Source organism: Theropithecus gelada, chromosome 10 (assembly GCF_003255815.1).
Source record: "Theropithecus gelada isolate Dixy chromosome 10, Tgel_1.0, whole genome shotgun sequence".
Lineage (NCBI taxonomy): Eukaryota > Metazoa > Chordata > Mammalia > Primates > Cercopithecidae > Theropithecus > Theropithecus gelada.
The window spans coordinates 81719485-81738373 of NC_037678.1; the positions used below are offsets into that span (position 1 = coordinate 81719485).

Sequence of the window (18889 nt, forward strand, 5' to 3'; positions counted from 1 at the left end):
ATTGGAGGAAATGGTTGAACAATTCTATTTCTCTTTATCATGGCTATAGATCTGATCATTGACTATTAGGTTGGTTCGTTTCCCCAAAATTTCCAAAATGTTTTCCTAAAGTTTCATATAACATTTGTTATAGCTCCATGCTTATTCATGTGGCTGCCTTCTATATTTCTGCTTCAATTTATCAATACATCTTATATTTGCATAAAATTCAAGTTCCATCCCTTGGGGAAACATAGTGTCTCTATTTTGAACATGGGAGCTTTTGTAGTTTCTTTTTCATACTATTGACTAGAGAAATAACGTCCCCTTCCTTCATGCTGCTTTCTGAAGTCCTGGTAGAATACTCCTCATTTTCCTTCCTTTTTCTATCAGTCTATAGTTCTCAACCAACAATTTTGCTCTCCAGGGAACATTTGGCAATGTCTGGAGACGTTTTTGGTTGTCACAACAGGAGTGTGCTACTGGCATCTAGTGTGTAGAAGCCAGGGATGCTGCTAAATAAGCTGTAATGCACAGGGCAGCCTCTGCACAACAAAGAATTATGGGGTCCAGAACATCAATAATCCAAAGTTGAGAAACCCCAGTGTAAAACAAACCAGTTCTTCCTCCCACTTTAAAAATGAAGACATTACAACGTTACTTTAGCCTTGGTTACTATATAAATCTTTTTTTCCCCCAAAAGCAAACATTTCCCCCGAATAACAAAAATGTGGAGTTGAGATATAAACTACAAATTGCAGCAAACCAGGTTCTACTCAATTATCTAACCACTGAAGAATATAGCCTGAGATAAAGGGCACGGAGAAAAGTGAAATTTTACTCAATGTGCAGTTTGAATACTTCTTTTGATTGAGCAATATATGCTGAAAGTTTTGTGACACTGTGAGATCTAGTTTACTTTAAGCATATGTAATTACTACTAACTAGAAAATATCTAAAACATGTATATCCAAACTAGAGCATGGATTAGGAGTCTTTTTATTTGTTTGCTCTCAAAATGATGCCAAAATAACAATAAAAATTTAGAACAATGTACAGCAGTCACTATAGAATCCCTAAGATAACTATAATATTTTTAAATAAATAATGCTTCATATTTTTATTATTTCATGGCATTTCTATTCATGAATCACCTTTTTTCCTAAATAAGTGTATCTATAATTTTATGAGTCATTTGTCCAAATATGTAGAACAGGTCTTTGGGAGAGAACAAATACACTCACAATTTTTCTTAATTGCCACCAGACTAGTTTATTTGTTTCTTTCGTAATACAAACATGCTATTCTCTTAGTTTTTATCTTCAATAACATATGAGAGATCCAAAATCAAACTGGCTGTCTCTACAGCCACCTGTAGGCCACTAAGCTTTGCAGTCAAACAGTCCAAGGTCAGGTTGCTGGCTGAGCCCACAGCTTCAAGTGGAAGGCAGGTTTGTGGCACAAAAGGATGACGTGTGCTTCTTAAGAAAGACCAGCTGAGTTCTTCCTGGCTATTGTATAATCCACAGCCACAATGTGAAAGCAAATCTGGCCAGTTAGCAACACAGGGAGAATCTGCCTGAACTGACCAAAGGTGTCCATACTTCATGTCAGTGAGAATTTCACCTCCATCATGTTCTAAAGAGCCAACAACAGATTCTAGGGCACTGCAAAATGCTTCAGCAATTAGTTGAAGTTCTGTTTGAGTACATTCATCATCTTTGAGAATGCTTTTGGGGTCGTTGTGAGTCTAAAGAGTAATAAAAACATTGAGAACACATATAAAGCAATTAATATAAACTGTTTAAGAAAAATAAGATACTGAATCAAAATCTTATTCCTAAAGTTACTACTTACTTTCATTTAATTTGGGGTTTGGTACAATGCTAATGGGCTTGTATGGGTCAGTCGGCCAGGCTGCAAACCCTTAACTAGGTTGGTTATAGTAAAAATGTATATACTGCCAGTCATGTTACCAGAATGGGTGACTCAGGATGACCCCATCATCAGCTTATTCTGAATGAGGCGGGGTAGTGCCTCTTTAATACATGAAGAACAAGGCATAATGCATGTATTACAGGTTTCTCTGCACACAGGAGGAAGTTCCTGAAGACTGATGTCTCAAATGATGTACTTATTTATCTCTGCAAAATGTTTGAGATTTGTTTAAAATGAGAATGCACATATTTTTATTTGGAAATCATGATGTAAATTTTCACATCAATGTTTTAAAAAGGAATATTCTTCTCTTTAAATTAATGAAAAGGTAGTAAGGCCATAAACTGTCTTCTGGTTTCACTATTTAAACAAGTTTATCCTAGAAATTCCAAGATAAAAAGAAAAATTAATATTTAGCCATGTACCACATACCAACGCTTCAGTCAATGACAGACTGCATATACAACAGTGGTCCCATAAGATTAGAAGGCCATATTTTTACTAACCTTTTCTATGTTTTGATATGTTTAGATACACAAATACCATTGTGCTACAATTACCTACAGTATTCAGTACAGTAACCTGCCGTAAGGGTTTGTAGCCTAGGAGCAATAGGCTAAACCACATAGCTTAGGAGTGTAGTAGGCTCTACCATGTAGGTTTCTGTAAGTACACTCTGTACTGTTTGCACAACAATATTGCCTAATGATGCATTTCGCAGAATATATCCTTGTTGTTAAGCAACATGTCTGTATTAGCAAACTAACAACTGAATGATGGTTTAAAAAATCCATATCTTAACTGCTTAAAAACAGTGACTACTTTCCGACTCAAGACACCTTCTTCCTGCAAAAAACTTTCTCTAGTTTACTCAATTCCATTTCAGAACACATTATTGTCCGTTCAGCACCAATAGATTGGCACGAATTTTGTTTTCCATAATGTATATTCTGATAACTTTTCATGAAAGTGCTTTATCTTCAAAGAGATTCTAAGTTACTTGGGGAGGGACAGGGCATGTTTACCCAATGAATCGACTGCTAATATCTGGAAAACACCTATACCTTTTTGTATCCATTTTCAAATAAAGTAGGCCAGTACTTATGACATAATCAGAACTACAATGCACTAAACTTATCTGAGAGCTGTCAGGAAATGGAGTTTCCCAGACTAATCAAAAAATTCTATTTAGTAGAATTAATAAATAACATACATAAATACCAATCTTAAAATTAGAATCTAATATGTGAACTGCTTAAATAAATGAAACTAACTGTTTTCTTGACGCTCTAGAAGATACTTAAGTATTCTGTAGAAACTTGGCCCTTTTGTTTGTGAACATCAATTATTACTGTATTGCAGCAGTTGAGATCTCTAAGAGAACTCCCAATAACAGGATGCTAGCTTCAACATGCAGTACATGTAGACAATACTCAAAGAACGTGATCATTTGCTAAAATATTATTTTTATAATAAACCATTGTAATAAAGATATTACCTTATATTTACCTTGTTATTTCCCTGAAGTGTTTTGGATTATGTATTTTATTTAGACTACTGAAAAATTCAGTGTTAAAGGCTACAATTTTACCTATATAACAAACCTATACATGCACCCCTTAACCTAAAATAAAAGTTAAAACTAACAAACAAAAAGGCTACAGGATATTATGATTTTGGATTATTATCTCATAAAACAAAAGTTGCTGAGAATTCAGGTAATCCGAAGAGGATTATCTTATGTACCTTGTGTCTGATATATGCAGCCAGATGAGTTTCAGTACAGCCACCTCCCAACAAAGCCCACGGTTCCTTGAGTGTTAACTGCAGGACATGCAGTGCCGTCTGACACGTGAGCTAAGAAAAACCCCAAATCATCAGAATCAGACATTCACATCATATACACACACAAAAAGTCATGCTCTCAAAGCATCACAGTGAATACAAAGAGTATGATTTTAATTGCAAAAGAACAAAACTTGTGCTGTGCCAAGGTTGTCATGTGATTAAAACATTCTGAATAATAAGGTTTAGAGATTAAAGGAAGATACTTTAGTCAGAAGTTTGTTTCATGGAGCCAGATTAGTATTTTCTTTCGTATACACTTAGCTCTTCAAATTGAGACTGACAAATATATGGCCTCAAAATATCTGGGTCAACAAGGTTTGCTGGCACATCCACTAAAAAAAATTATTTCAGTCTAAATAATAAATTTATTTTGAATTGTTTTGGAAATAATACAGTTACATCCCAGCAATAATAAATAAAAAAAAACCACACAGACCTTTAACATTTACTAAGGATATATCCTTGAGCATACATGAATCTTTAAAACTTGTGACCAATCCCACAGATGATCATTTCCCTTGTATAAAAGTTGAATGTATTATTGCTGGCAGAGAACAGGAAACTCTGCTAAGCAGTGGATGATGGGTATTGACTGCTGAACTCATTTTCCAAGTGAATTATTCATACACATTAGCATCAAAGACTACACAATTCAAGTTAATTTCTTAGAAAAGTTCACATGTCAACGGCCTTTTAGGTTTCTTGTCAATAGTAGAAATAATAAATGGCAACACATGCCAAAATTATTATAATGCCACAGGCATTTAAATTAGCTTACTTGTGACTCTGCATCAGTCATTTTAATTTTTGCTTTCTATACTACCTAGGGAAGCTACGAAAAAAAAATTCATAATAACTGTTGAGTGACTAATTCCTCCCTCAGCCCCTGCATATAGAATTCAAAATTCATTACCTACCTTCAGCTCATCCCAGGCAGTGTCATTTCTGTTGCACAGAAGCAAGCTGCAGATTGTTGCTTCATTAGGGATAAGATGAAAAAAATGTTTGGAGCCAAATTTTGCAGTGCACACATCTTTCACACTTCCATAACTATTAGGAGATATTGAGCCTAGGGATCCAATAGGCTGTGTTCCTATTTTTTAAAGATTAGAAAATACAAGATGTATAAGCAAAGGTGGAGCAAACAACCATTTAAAAGTATATTTATTCCTAGCCAACATAAAAGCCCCATAAGCATATAATTTAAAATATGAAATATAGGATAAATAAGATGAATCTCCCTAAATTGCTAAGTTATATTCTGCTACTAAAATGATATACAAATAAAGTAAAGCAGAAGTTATTTTGGTTTACAGAGTTCTTTGAAAATCTGTTAGAAGTCATTTTGTACTCTCTTCCCAGAAAAGGGGGCATACAATTTTGCATACATTTTCAGGGAGTTCAGAAACCCTCAAAGCCCACTCAGGGATTAGAGACCCCAAATTAAGAACTTCACTAATTTGGATTAAGGGTGATGTGAGGTGAGAGGCTATTTTTTAAAGGAATTATTATTTTCAATTTAAAATAAATGCAGCTATTCAAATGCTTGTGTAGTTGAATTCCTTCGGGGCTCTACATAGTGAATATGTAAGAACTAGTTTTTTGTCTAGCAACGATTTATAAAATAGCTAACTGAATTATGCCAAAATAAAGTGACATGCTTATTTCACTGTTATTATTTGATATATTAAGTATTTTGTCCTCCTACCCGCACATGTAAAATAGTAAAGTTTTATAAGCCACAAGTAAAAATACGAATAAAGAAGTTAGGGTGACTTGAATTTTCCAAATCTCCAAATGTAATGGAAGTTATTTAAGAAAAGAAACCTACACCAAACTCCTACAAGACACAATACTAATTTAAAGTCTAAAGCTATAATTCTGAACCATTCACCACTTTGAGCTAGTTTCCTTTTCTTTCAGACTCACCTATAAAAGATGGTTTCTTTCAAACTAATGGGGTTTAGTTTGAAAGTCTAAAATCTTGGCCGGGTGTAATTACATGCCTGTAATCCCAGCACTTTAGGAGGCTGAGGCGGGCATCGCCTGAGGTCAGGAGTTCGAGACCAGCCTGGACAACATGGTGAAACCTGGCTAAAAATACAAAAAGTAGCCAGGCGTGGTGGCAGGTGCTTGTAATCCCAGCTGCTCGGGAGGTTGAGGCAGGAGAATCGCTTGAACTCCAGGGACGGAGGTTGCAGTGAGCAGTGAGCCGAGATCGTGCCACTGCACTCCAGCCTGGGCAACAGAGCGAGACTCCATCTAAAAAAAAAAAAAAAAAAAACAAGTCTAAAATGCTATAAACACTTCCAGCTCAAAAAATTTATAGAATATAATCACTAAACAATTTCACTTATTTGAATATTGTTTACTTCTGAAGTCTTCAAAATAACGAATACTTTTAAAAAGTGATCTAAGTAAAAAAAGCCAAAATCTTAAATAGTGTAATTTCTTTCACATGGTGGGAACAACAGATTCTAGTGAGAAGACTGGCTCTACTGCTTGAGTCACTGGATGCTGTCACTCATGTCATTTAACTTTCTGTCTCTGTCACATGAGAGGCAAGTGGGGATAATAATGCATACTTCACAAATAAATCAAATGTTAAAAATGCTCCAGGCCGGGCACGGTGGCTCACGCCTATAATCCCAGTACTTTTGGAGGCCGAGGTGGGTAGATCACCTGAGGTGAGGAGTTCAGGACCAGCCTGACCAATATGGTGAAACCCTGTCTCTACTAAAAATAGGAAAAATTAGCCGGGCGTGGTGGTGTGCACCTGTAGTCCCAGCTACTAGGGAGGCTGAGACAGAATTGCTTGAACCCGGGAGGTGGAGGTTGCAGTGAGCTAAGATTACGCCACCCCACTCCAGCCTGGGCGACAGAGTGAGGCTCCATCTTAAAAAAACAAACAAACAAAAAAACAACAGAAAAACCAAAAAAACCTCCGTAAGCTGCAATACGTTTCACATGTGGCACCCATCCACAGTATCACCCATTACACAACCTATATCATTAATAAATAGGAATTTTGTTTGAAGGCCTGAAATGAGGTAATGTTAACTTAGATACACCAGGGGAGATAGGTAAGGCCAAAATCATACTTCATCTACCTAAAAGTTTACTTGTGCCACGTACCTGGTATAGTTTTCTGCCTCTTCTTTTTCTCAAAAGGTCTTTGCTCCCAAGACCCAGGACTAAAACTATGGCTGTTAATGCCATGTTTAGGTATATATTGTGGGCTAGTGTGGAAACCCAGCCCCCAGTTACAATATGGTTTCTATGGGAAAATGTTTTTTCTTTTTTTTTTGATAGGGAGTCTTGCTCTGTCACCAGGCTGGAGGGCAGTGGTGCAATCTCGGCTCACTGCAACCTCTACCTCCTGGGTTCAAGCAATTCTCCTGCCTCAGCCTCCCAAGTAACTGGGATTACAAGTGCGGCCACCACGCCCAGCTAATTTTTTTGTATTTTTAGTAGAGACGGGGTTTCACGATGTTGGCCAGGATGGTCTCGATCTCCTGACCTTGTGATCCACCCGCCTTGGCCTCTCAAAGTGCTGGGATCACAGGTGTGAGCCACCGCCCGACCCTTTTTTTTTTTTTTTTTAAGATGTGGTCCTGCTTTGTTGCCCAGGCTGGACTTGAACTCCTCGGCTCAAGCAATCCTGCTGCCTCAACTTCCCAAGTAGCTGGGACTACAGGCATGTACCACACCTGGCTAAAGAGTCCCATATTTTAAAAATCAATCTGGAAGACCCAGTATTTACAAGCTGGAAATTGCCAGATTCATGCAAAGCTAGTAGATATTTAAGGATATCAGTCTGACTTACCATACCAACAATGAGTTCTAAGGAATTATTTCCATTATTAAGAAACTTCTACTTTGACAGTCATTTGAGTCTTACAAAGGTAGGACAGTAACCCAGAGATACTATGTATTCAACACTGGGCATACATAAGGTTCCTTTTTGATAATTTATACTAAGACTTTTATTAATGAACTTTAACAATGGTTTAAGTCTAATAACTTAAAAATTGGAAACAATGCAGACTAAATGATCATCTTTCTGAGAGACTGTCAAAGCAATTAAAGGAACACTGAAAAGTAGCTCAAATTAGGAACTCTTCAGCTTGTCATTTTTCTTTGGCTCTAACAGGTCTTATATTTGCTTTTAATTTGCTGCATTTGTAAAATACAGTGAATTTTTTTGCCTACTGTAGTTCTGTATATTAACAACTATATTTCAGTCAATTCAACAAACACTTTAGAACACCTACTGTGGGTCAGGCCTGTAATAGGTGTTGAAAGTAAAAGATGATCTTGGTTCTCAAGGTCAGCTGGAAACAGTTTTGGTATAGGTAAAACAGTGGTGCGTGTACATCCCCCTCCCATTAGAAACAAGTACTTAAGCAGAAGTACAGAAGTTTGTTGCAATTATGATAAAGTGAAGAAAAAGGGGCATTCTAGTTACAAAATCATTTTCTAAATATAACATGATTTAAGAGTTTTGTGAATTGAGGCTGAAGAATTTTGTGCAAAGTATGAAAGACCTTAGGATTATGAGGATGTTAGACTTTTCAATAACCTGTAAAATATTGGGGGGTCAGATTATGATATGAAAATGGCTATAATCAACTGCATTTTTAGTATGTGAACAATACAGGATCTTTTTCAGAAACCTCTGATGCCAGAAATGATACTGACACATGCTGTGTCAATTTTTCAAGATGTTAACAGTGACACAAACCAAAAATATCTCTGCTCAAAAAAGTGTGATTTATTAACTGTAAGGGGCAAAACCAAGAGTGAGTTTTACCTGTCATTTTAGTCAGGGGTTCCATCAGAGTCACTCCAATTCTGTCTACGGCAATAACACGATGCATATTGAGAAACTGCTTCAAAGATGGATGTATAACTTTTTGGCACAGGACAAGATCTACATGGTCACTGACTAGCTGCCTTCCTAGTTTAAGCAGCTGGTCCAGGACTGCATTTTCAAGAGAAACCCCATAACTGACCACCACAGTTCCTTCTCCAGTGTCAGAAATGTCTCCGGATAAAGTTGTACAAAAGAGTGCCACCTTGAGGGCAGTTGATTTTTTGATAGGTAATAGCCTCATTAATTGAACTTCTGACATTTCAATGAGTATCCCAGGTAATACAGTGGAATCTATAACTCTTTGATCTTTTAAAGGTACAATTAAACTCTTTCCTAAAATGATGTGGCCTTCAGCATTTTCTGGAATTGTTAGCAAAAAGGCTCTCAGAATCAAAGCACTGACATGCTCTGTTTCCTCTCTGGTGAGCATACAGGCAGGTTTACTTGTTAATATACTGCGAACCAAACAAAGGAGGATCTGAGTACTACTAAAGTCGACTGGGATTCGACAACCACAGGTCTCGGACTTGAGATAACTGATGCAAAGACTCAAAAGATGTTTATTTAATCTAATGACAGTGGTGGGTGTCAAGCCTAATCTCTGAACATTTTCAATCAGGTTGCAGCAAAGAATGGCTGTGAATAAGCCACAATCACTGAAGCTTGACATATGATTCTGCACGGAGGTTGTCAGGATCTTTAAAATGGGATGTGTGACCAAAAGGTGACTGAGCAGGGCTGAGGACTGTGAGGTTGTGCACACGTAACCTCCAAAGCCATTGTGCAGCTGCTTCAGCCTACCTGAAGGGCCATAGCATGATGTTACGATCCTTTTCAAGACAGAAAGTGTGGTCCTGACTCTCTCAGATGCCAGTGGTTCACTCTTACACAATGATGGCTTCTTAGCTTCCAAACGAGACATCTTACTTCAGGTGGTAACTAGTGAAGATCGTTTTTATTTTGTAAACCACATTTTTCTATTTATTCCATTATCACGTTTTAACATTAAAAATTATTCTTTAGGAATTAAAGTATGAATATGCAGCATTGTGGCTATAAAATCAAAGAGTTCAATGTTTATGAAGCTAATCAGCATATAATGGTTTCACGACAAATTAGTAATTCCAAATATTTATTTTACTTCACTCTTCAATACTCTTTTGTTTGCTTTGAAACAGATTTTACAGACTGCTTTGCAGACCTCTGTAAAAAGTATGTTCCAACATGGACACCTATGAAAGATATCCCAGCTACAAGAAGCCAGTTCTTTCTAATCCAACTGGTATTTTTCATCTCTTCTTTCGACATGAAGCTCAGATTCAAAGCCGCTTCTTTATCTAAGAAATAAAAATAAAACATTTTAGAGAAATACTTCCCAAGCATTTTGTAGACTGCAGTTTAATAATTTATTCTAATGCTCTGCTGGCTTTTTAGAAAAAGAAACTACTAACTGGCATAAACCTCCCGAAAATGAGAAAAGTAAACCAACTTTGACTTAAAATTCCTTTATTCTTCAATAAGTCCTGCTACAAGAAAAAGTGCTTGTACTTCAGTGATTCTGTAAGGCACAACAACATGGCTAGAAAGCTTACAGCAGTTATTTGAATATGGCATGCTTCTAGGAGAGAAATGCTACAATATAAAACACAGAATTAGGTCTCTGAGTCTTTTTTTTTTTTTTTTTTTGAGATGGAGTTTCACTCTTGTTGCCCAGGCTGGAGTGCAATGGCGCAATCTCGGCTCACCACAACCTCCACCTCCTGGGTTCAAGCAATTCTCCTGCCTCAGCCTCCCCAATGGCAGGGATCACAGGCATGTGCCACCATGCTCAGCTAATTTTGTATTTTTAGTAGAGACAGAGTTTCTCCATGTTTGTGAGATTGGTCTTGAACTCCCGACCTCAGGTGATCTGCCCGCCTCTGCCTCCCAAAGTGCTGAGATTACAGGCATGAGCCACTGCTCCCAGCAATCTCTGAGTCTTAAAAGAGGTCCCGAATATTTTTATTCTCCAACATCAAGATTTAATATTATGTTTTTATCTATAATTGTGGTTTGCTTGGAAACTTTAGGTTTGAACAGAAGTGCATTTACATCAAGTCCTGTTTATAAATAATTATAAAAACAAGATAGCTGTTGGCATGTCTACTGCAGAAACTCACTAATGTATAGTCTATATTTAGCTGAATAAATCTGCACAACACATTGTACCAGAAAACAAACCATGTTTTAAACACCTGGCTAATGTCAGAGCTAATTTTCTATCATTTTACTTTATTAATCAATGACTTTCAGTTTTGGAAGTCCTAGTCTACTAATCCTCCCCAAAGCACTGGTTAATGACACCACCAAAATGCAAAAACCAAGGGATATGCTGGATAACACCAACAACAAAAACAGGATCTGAGTTGCAATTCAATTTCAAAGTCTAAATATCATAAAATGTTATCATCATATATCAAATGGACACATAGAAATACAATTCTAGTTTCCTTAACAAGGTAGTGTCCTTGTTAAAAAAAAGTGTGCCTTGAGGCATAAATTCTTGACACATTAATAATAATGTGTGAAAAGAATAAAAATGTTAGCTCACAGATCTTACCTGTTGAGGCCTGGTGTTTTAAAGGTACAATTATTAGTTAGTATTTCCAAGAATATGCTGACTATGGTAGGGTCCAGGAGGGCATTTAGCATAAATGAAACAAATCTGTTTAGCCTACAGTACTTCCTAAAAGTAGGTTACAGCATAGTATGGTGATCAGACCCAAACCCTGATTTGAAGATGCGCAAAGAGGTGGGCAGAACAAGGGAATGTTATGCAAAATGTTATTTTGGTTACTGCTCCCGATTTAGTTAAAGGGCTGTAACCATGGCAACTGGGCCCAAATAAAGTAAGGGCAATAATGGTCAGCTTTCTTCCTGTGGTGATAAAGCTATTGTCAACTTTTGTGTGGCATGAGGAGGGAAAGAAAAATCTGTTTATCTATGCCAGGAACAGCCAAGGTACTTAAATATTTCAATGGTTATTTCAGATTCAGCAAAATCTGAGAAATACATTTAAATGAAACCTCATAGTGACTTCTATATGGTAATTTGCATGTTAAAACTTACACACACACACACACACCACAATAAAAACTATGATTAAGAAAATGGTTTTTCTAGTTAGAACATTTTCAATACTTAATAGTGAATGTAACTTTTCAAAAACAATGCTATGTTGGCACCTCTGTCAGTCTTACGGTAGTGAGACCAGTATACACATCTTTTGGCTAGTATTTCATTAAAATGACAAAGAAATCACTGAAAGTGTTAACGACTCCCAAATCATTTTAAAGATGCCAAAACTTGTTGACCTGTGGTCACAGGTCTAGACTTGAACAAAAGAAGGTACAAAAAAGAGAAAAAAATCCAAACCACTGGAGCTAGTTTATAGAACATGTTTGGAAGTATCAGTTCAGCTCTATTAAAACTCTTTCTTCCTAAACAAGGAGCTCCATAATTCCAAGAGTTACCATCAGATGAATGGTCCTGACTATTCCTGGATGCAGAGGCTTAGCAGATGGGTCTTTGTTGTTGTTGTTGCAGTGATGGATAACTTAATTAAAATAACAGTAAAACTTGCATGACTGTCTTCTAAAGTAAGAGGTGCACTATAAAATATGATTTAAAGAAAATATAAACAGGTAAAAGTTTTTCCTAAAAGCAAATGGAGTTCTTTGGCAAAAAGACTGATTATAGGTGAGGTAAGAAATACACAAGGAAAGCTGGGGTCCTTTTCTGCCAAAAAGTAAGCATATATTAAAGACTACCTGGGTCATATCACAAGGACAAAGGAAAAACAACAGGAGTCAACATGGAGAGGATCCAAAATGGGACAACTTTAGCATTAAAAAAAAAATGACGACTGCAATAGATTAAGATAACTGAAATATATGCAAACCCGCAGGTTCATACTAACACCAAAAACAAAAACCTTAAGCGGTTTGAGCACTCATTAGTATAAAAAGCAATAAAGGGAATTACAGAGATAAAACATTTATCTTGCTTTCCTTGTATAAATGCATTTTGGGGTAACTGAATGGTTGACAATGGAAAGTTGTTCCAGCTAATAAATGGAGAAGGAATGTTAGAATTTGAGCAGCATCATTTGGCAGCCCCTAATGAAATAGTGTATTAGACCACATACAGTGGTTGGTAAATTAAGCCTAGGGACCACATCCAGCCTGCTGCCTGTTTTCATAAACGAAGTTTTATTGGAAAGCAGCCATGCTCATTAATTTGTGTACTGTGTATGAGTGCTTTTACACTACAACAGAAAGCGGAAGGGTTGGTACAGACACTATGTGATCTTCAAAGCCTAAAATATTTACTATCTGGTCTTTTATAGAAAAAAGTTTGCCAATTTCTAGGTTACAGCAATGATAATGAATAGTCGCTGATAATTTATTAAGTAAAAGATCATCTGGCCAACATGGTGAAACCCTGTCTCTACTAAACAAATACAAAAATCTAGCCAGGTGTGGTGGCAGGTGCCTGTAATCCTAGCTACTCCGGAGATTGAGGCAGGAGAATCACTTCAACCCAGGAGGCAGAGGTTGCAGTGAGCTGACATCGCCTTACTGCATCTTTAAAAAAAAAAAAAGAAAAAAGGGGGGAACTTTACAATGGAAAGAAACACTGCTAACTTGCCTGTTAGTGTTAGCAACACTGGCTAGACATAGTGGCTCTTGCCTGTAATCCTATCACTTTGGGAGGCCAAGGCAGGAGGGTTGCTTGAGGCCGGAAATTTGAGACCAGCCTGGGCAACACAGCAAGACCCTGGTTCTAAAAAAATTTTAGAACTTAGCCAGGTATGGTGGTGGATGCCTGTAGTCACAGCTACTTGGGATGCTAAGGTTGGAGGATGGCCTGTGCCCAAGAGTTTGAGGCTGCAGTGAGCTATGATACGCTACTATACTGTAGCCTGGGTGACAAATCAAGGCCTGTGCCCAAGAGTTTGAGGCTGCAGTGAGCTATGATATGCTACTGCACTGTAGCCTGGGTGACAAATCAAGGCCCTTCTCTCTCTAAAAAAAAACAAAAACAAAAACAAAACAAAACAAAACAAAAACTAACACCACCACCATCAAAAGTGGATCAGACATTATATGTGAAACAACATGATTACCTAGGATCTATTCCACAGTACCATCTATGAAGTACTCTTGTTCAAAAAATAAATTAAAAAAACAAATGAAAGTAGTCTCTTAATATAAGTACAAGATTACAGGAAATAGGGGAGAGAGGAAAATTGTTAAAAGACAAGATGAGGAAGCAATCAGCCAAATTGAGAATGTGGGAATTTTTTTTAAAGGCAGATTTAGGAGGGGAATTGAAAAGAGACATTGTCTATCAAATGCAATATGTAGACCTTGTTTGGATCCTGATTCCAACAAACCACCTGTAACGATTTTTTAAGACAAATTCAGAAATATAAACATGGCCTTGGGTATCAAACTGTAGGTAAAGAGTCACTGTTAAGTTTTTCTGGGTGATAATGCAAATGTGTTTGTGTATGTGTGTTTAGTCTTACTGTTAAAGACACGTACTAAAGGACTACATAGTCGAGCTTAAGATTTGATTTAAAATATTCTAGCAGTTCAAAAAACAGAGGAAAAGATGGATAAAAGAAGACTGGCAAAATGCTATCAACTATCAAAGCTAGTTGTGGCAAAATGCCGCTAACTATTAAAGCCAGCTGATGGATACTTGAGGGCTCAATACACCATCCTCTCTCTACTTTGTGGCACGTATGTAATTTTCCGTAATGAAACTAAGAATAGAAAATAAGAGACAAATACAATGCATTTTTTGATGTACTTCAACTATTTGGAATTGGTGTTTAACTTACTCTAAATCTGGCTCTAACTTTTGCTTACTAAATGCCTGTTTAAATATCTGCTTCTGCTTGCTTGACAGGAAATGTTAGCCTCTAAAACTTTTTTTTTTTTTTTGAGAGGGAGTCTCGCTCTGTCGCCCAGGCTGGAGTGCAGTGGCCGGATCTCGGCTCACTGCAAGCTCCGCCTCCCGAGTAGCTGGGACTACAGGCGCCCTCCACCTCGCCCGGCTAGTTTTTTGTATTTTTTAGTAGAGACGGGGTTTCACCGTGTTAGCCAGGATGGTCTCGATCTCCTGACCTCGTGATCTGCCCGTCTCGGCCTCCCAAAGTGCTGGGATTACAGGCGTGAGCCACCGGGCCCGGCCCCTCTAAAACTTTTAACCATTGCTTCATTGGCATCTAAAACCTCTTACTACATTCACCTAATATTTTGGAGGAGATTCTTTTCTCAGCTCTATTTTTCCCCCAAGAGTATTTCTTTTTGCACGACAAGAAACTACTTAATATTCTTCCTCCAAAGTTTGGCCATACCTGGCCTGCAAACTGTTATGACCATCTTTTTGTTCTTTACTTCTTGTCATAATTACAATATACATACATAATATAATGGTCTTACTACAGTCTGGAAGACTATATACATAAAAATCCAGCATCTAATAAATTCTGTGACTCCCTGCTCATATATGTTAAAACTCTTCCTATAAATACAAATTTTATGTCCTAAAGTTACTGTTTTAAGTTGTTAAGCTTCTATGTTACTATGTGGCTTTTTATATATAATAATTGTCTAATATATTAAGCCATGCTCTTCCACTTCTGCTTATGAACATTTAAAAATAAAATACTGATTTAAAATATTGTTGAAACCAGTAATTATATCATAAATCAAAATCTCAGACCAAGGCTTATAAATAAGGAAAATCTTACTGAGGTTCTTCTTCTATAAAGAGCAGAACCTTACACTCATCCACCTTATGCCAAAACTTACAGCATATTATTTACGTCAAGGTTAAAAAGTAAATTACAATAGAAAACGCTTTACAATTATAAGGTCACAGTTCTTTATCTGAAACTCCTTGGGCTAGATGAGTTTCATAATCCAGAATTTCTTAGATTTTATAAATACAATATAGTGTATATAACATTCATAATCAATATAATCATAATATAGTATAACGCTATATTATAGTAAATCAAATGCAACAAATGCCAATAAAATTTCTGCAGTGAAACTCAATTTTCATATTAAGTGGAATTAAAAACAGTAACCTCCCCCATTTATCTATGAGGCATATATTCCAAGACCACCTAGTGGATGCCTGAAACTGCATATAGCACTAAACCCTATATATACTATGTTTTCATCTTGTACATACATACCTATGATAAAGTTCAATTTATAAATTAGGCGCAATAGTCTTGTGCTTTGGGTACATTGTGAAGTAAAGTAAGGGTTACCTGAATGTAAGCGCAGAGATACCACCACAGTTGATCTACCCCAGAGTGCTACTAAGTGACTAACGAGCAGGTAGACAGACAACGGAATGACTCACATCCTGGGTGGATGAAGTAGAATAGCCCAGGATTTCATCATGCTATTCAGAAAGGTGCATAATTTAAACTTTATGAATTGCTTATTTCTGGAATTTTCTATTTAATATTTTCAGACTAGGGTTGACTGCAGGTAACTGAAACTGAAGAAAGCCAAACTACGGATAAAAGGAGACAACTGCACTGCAAATTGTCTCATGTCAGTTAAGATCAAGTTTTGCTGCCAAAGGAGTTAGGATAAAATGTTTTGGTTTTGAGAACTTTTTGAATTTTGGAATTATGGATAAGGGACTACAGACCTGAATTATATAACTCCATCCTCTTTATTTCAGTGACTGTCAAAAGTAACAAATGATGGTCAAGCTAAAATAGTTCATGTTAACACATGAATACAATTAGTTTCGTATTATAAAAAAAAAAAACAACACTAATAGAAGAAAAGAATCTTGTACAAATTCAGACTTTTGTGGTATGTAATGGTAAGGAGTCAGGGGCTCCTTTGTACATGTTCATGATCCTGGTGATGCTGCTAGCAAAACTGCCCTTTCCCTTTGCATTCAATTGACTGCCAGGCAAGGGTCAAATGTCTCTGCACAACAAACTTTTCTAGAAACAACCGCAGGATAGTACAGTGGGTCATAATAAAAACAACAGGTAACTTGCCAATTTAGGCTTTTCCTTGCCAGAGATCTAACAGATCGAGTTTCCCATTGTTGGAATGTACCATATGATTAACCAACCAGATGAAATGGAACTTACCTAAAGATCGCAAGCCTGCTACTTCCCTTGGATTTGGCTCTTCTGAAGATTTGAAAGTCTCAGACTATCTTCCTCAGGAATGTCGTCGTTTTTAGGTATTTGGAAAACAGGGCTGCTTTTGATTCTGTACCACCCCAAATGTATGAGCCCAACTAAAGGGACCATAACAATCAAAACTTTGTAGTCTCTCCACAAGTTCTGAAGGCTCATAGTATTTCAGTATCGGTGTACCTAAGAAAAGGTTACAGTTAGAGGAAAAAACCCCACTAAAACCCATAACCTCCCTTTAATTACATTTCTAAATCACTACAACTAGCATGCTGTACTCTAACAAACGCTGACTGTTAAAGATTTTTAATTATAATACACTGCAATGTTAATAAATAAAAAGAGACATGTCGTTGACCCAAAGGGAGCAGGCAGTCAGCCTTGGGGAACTTACAGAGCAATACTGACTTTTCGGTAACAATTGTAAAGGAGCAACATTACCTGCTGGAAAAGCTATATGAATCTCTGAAAACACACATGCATGGAGCGTTCTTCAAATATATTAATGTTCTCTGAGCCACAATAGAGTAAAAGCCTTTTTTTTAAGTTATATTTTTAAAAAATTATAATTACAGGCTGAGTGTGGTGGCTCACGCCTGTAATCCCAGCACTTTGGGAGGCTGAGACGGGCAGATCAACTGAGGTCAGGAGTTCAAGACCAGCCTGGGCAACATAGTGAAACATCATTTCTACTAAAAGTACAACTATTAGTTGGATATGGTGGTGAATGCCTGTAATCCTAGCTACTTGGGAGGCTGAGTCAGGAGACTCGCTTGAACCTGGGAGGTGGAGGTTGCAGTGAGCCAAGATCGTGCCACTGCACTGGACAACAGAAGGAGACTCCATCACAAAAAAAAAAAAAAAAAATTACAATCACATTTAGTCACAATTTTAACAGAAGAATCAAATGGTAATCCACAAATATGCAGTAAGAATTTAGGTTCTGGCCGGGTGCGGTGGCTCACGCCTGTAATCCCAGCACTCTGGGAGGCCGAGGCAGGCGGACCATGAGGTCAGGAGATCGAGACCATCCTAGCTAATACTGTGAAACCCTGTCTCTACTAAAAATATAAAAAAATTAGGCGGGAGTGGTGGCGGGGGCCTGTAGTCCCAGCTACTTGGGAGAAAAAAGAATTTAGGTTCTATATTCTGACAGGATGCAGTGACAGTGTTTCAACTGCAATTACAACAGCTAAGCATGGATTCCAATTGCAGTAAAAAACTTCTGGCTCAGATGCTATGAATTAGAATGAATTTAATGCCATTTCCACATTTATGTGCAAAACGACTGCATTTTAGAGTGTTTGCCCTCAATCACTAGAAACCCTACTTTAGAGGGTTATTATCAACCTAGTTTAGATAAAGAAACTGGGACTAGACAGTTGTCTAGAGTTACAAAGCTAGTTAGCTTTTAAAATAGACTTTAAAAAAAATTTTTGGAAAGGATAGAAGTAGGGCCCAGAAAGGCGCTATGTTTGATGATCTGTTGGGTTTGGGAACTTGAGTCTGGACAACCTCTAAAGACTCCTTATACTCTTCCTTATACTCTTAATAAGGACTGCTCCACCATCTATGAGACATGCTATGAACCTGGCTCAATTGCATCTCTGAGTTTTAGTACCATGAAATCTCCTAAATTATTTTTGTCTAAATGCCATTAGAAAAAGGTCTGAAAAGAATTTCTACTTACTCCCCCTTTTAAGACTAAAATACAATAGTACTGAGTTAAATAGACTGAACCGTCTCTGTGTTCTGTGTATACATATTAAAAATAATAAATAATAAAAGATGTTATCTTATAGCTATGAACATGTTATTCTTAGCATTATAAATCATTTCTCCCAGAGGTCTAAATTCATATTTTATAAGAACTTTGTTGCAAAATTACTAGAGAAAACATGACCTACTTTGTAAATGAAAGTATTTTATGGCCTTTTCCTTTTCTAACGTACTGTGGCATACTATATACTCTTTGTAACCTTTAGAGAATACACCTTTTATTGACATGCTTA

At 37.0% G+C, this 18889-nt stretch overlaps 1 protein-coding gene across 4 annotated transcripts in view; it reads right to left on the reverse strand.

Annotated features, from left to right (window-relative positions):
- Window positions 1-1225: 1225 nt before the first annotated feature.
- MKKS (McKusick-Kaufman syndrome) overlaps window positions 1226-18889 on the reverse strand; it is a 29427-nt gene continuing 11763 nt past the window's right edge. For 2 of the 4 annotated variants that reach the window (XM_025399472.1, XM_025399473.1), the window contains exons 2-6: window positions 16830-17060; window positions 8579-9978; window positions 4683-4858; window positions 3664-3774; window positions 1226-1729 (exon numbers count right to left, since the gene is read on the reverse strand). In XM_025399472.1, coding sequence (XP_025255257.1) covers window positions 1289-1729; window positions 3664-3774; window positions 4683-4858; window positions 8579-9563 — 1713 coding nt within the window. In that variant the 5' untranslated portion in view covers window positions 9564-9978; window positions 16830-17060 and the 3' untranslated portion in view covers window positions 1226-1288. Of the gene's footprint in view, window positions 1730-3663; window positions 3775-4682; window positions 4859-8578; window positions 9979-16825; window positions 17061-18889 lie in introns of all 4 variants that reach the window. The other 2 variants (XM_025399474.1, XR_003121483.1) reach the window with 2 other exon arrangements.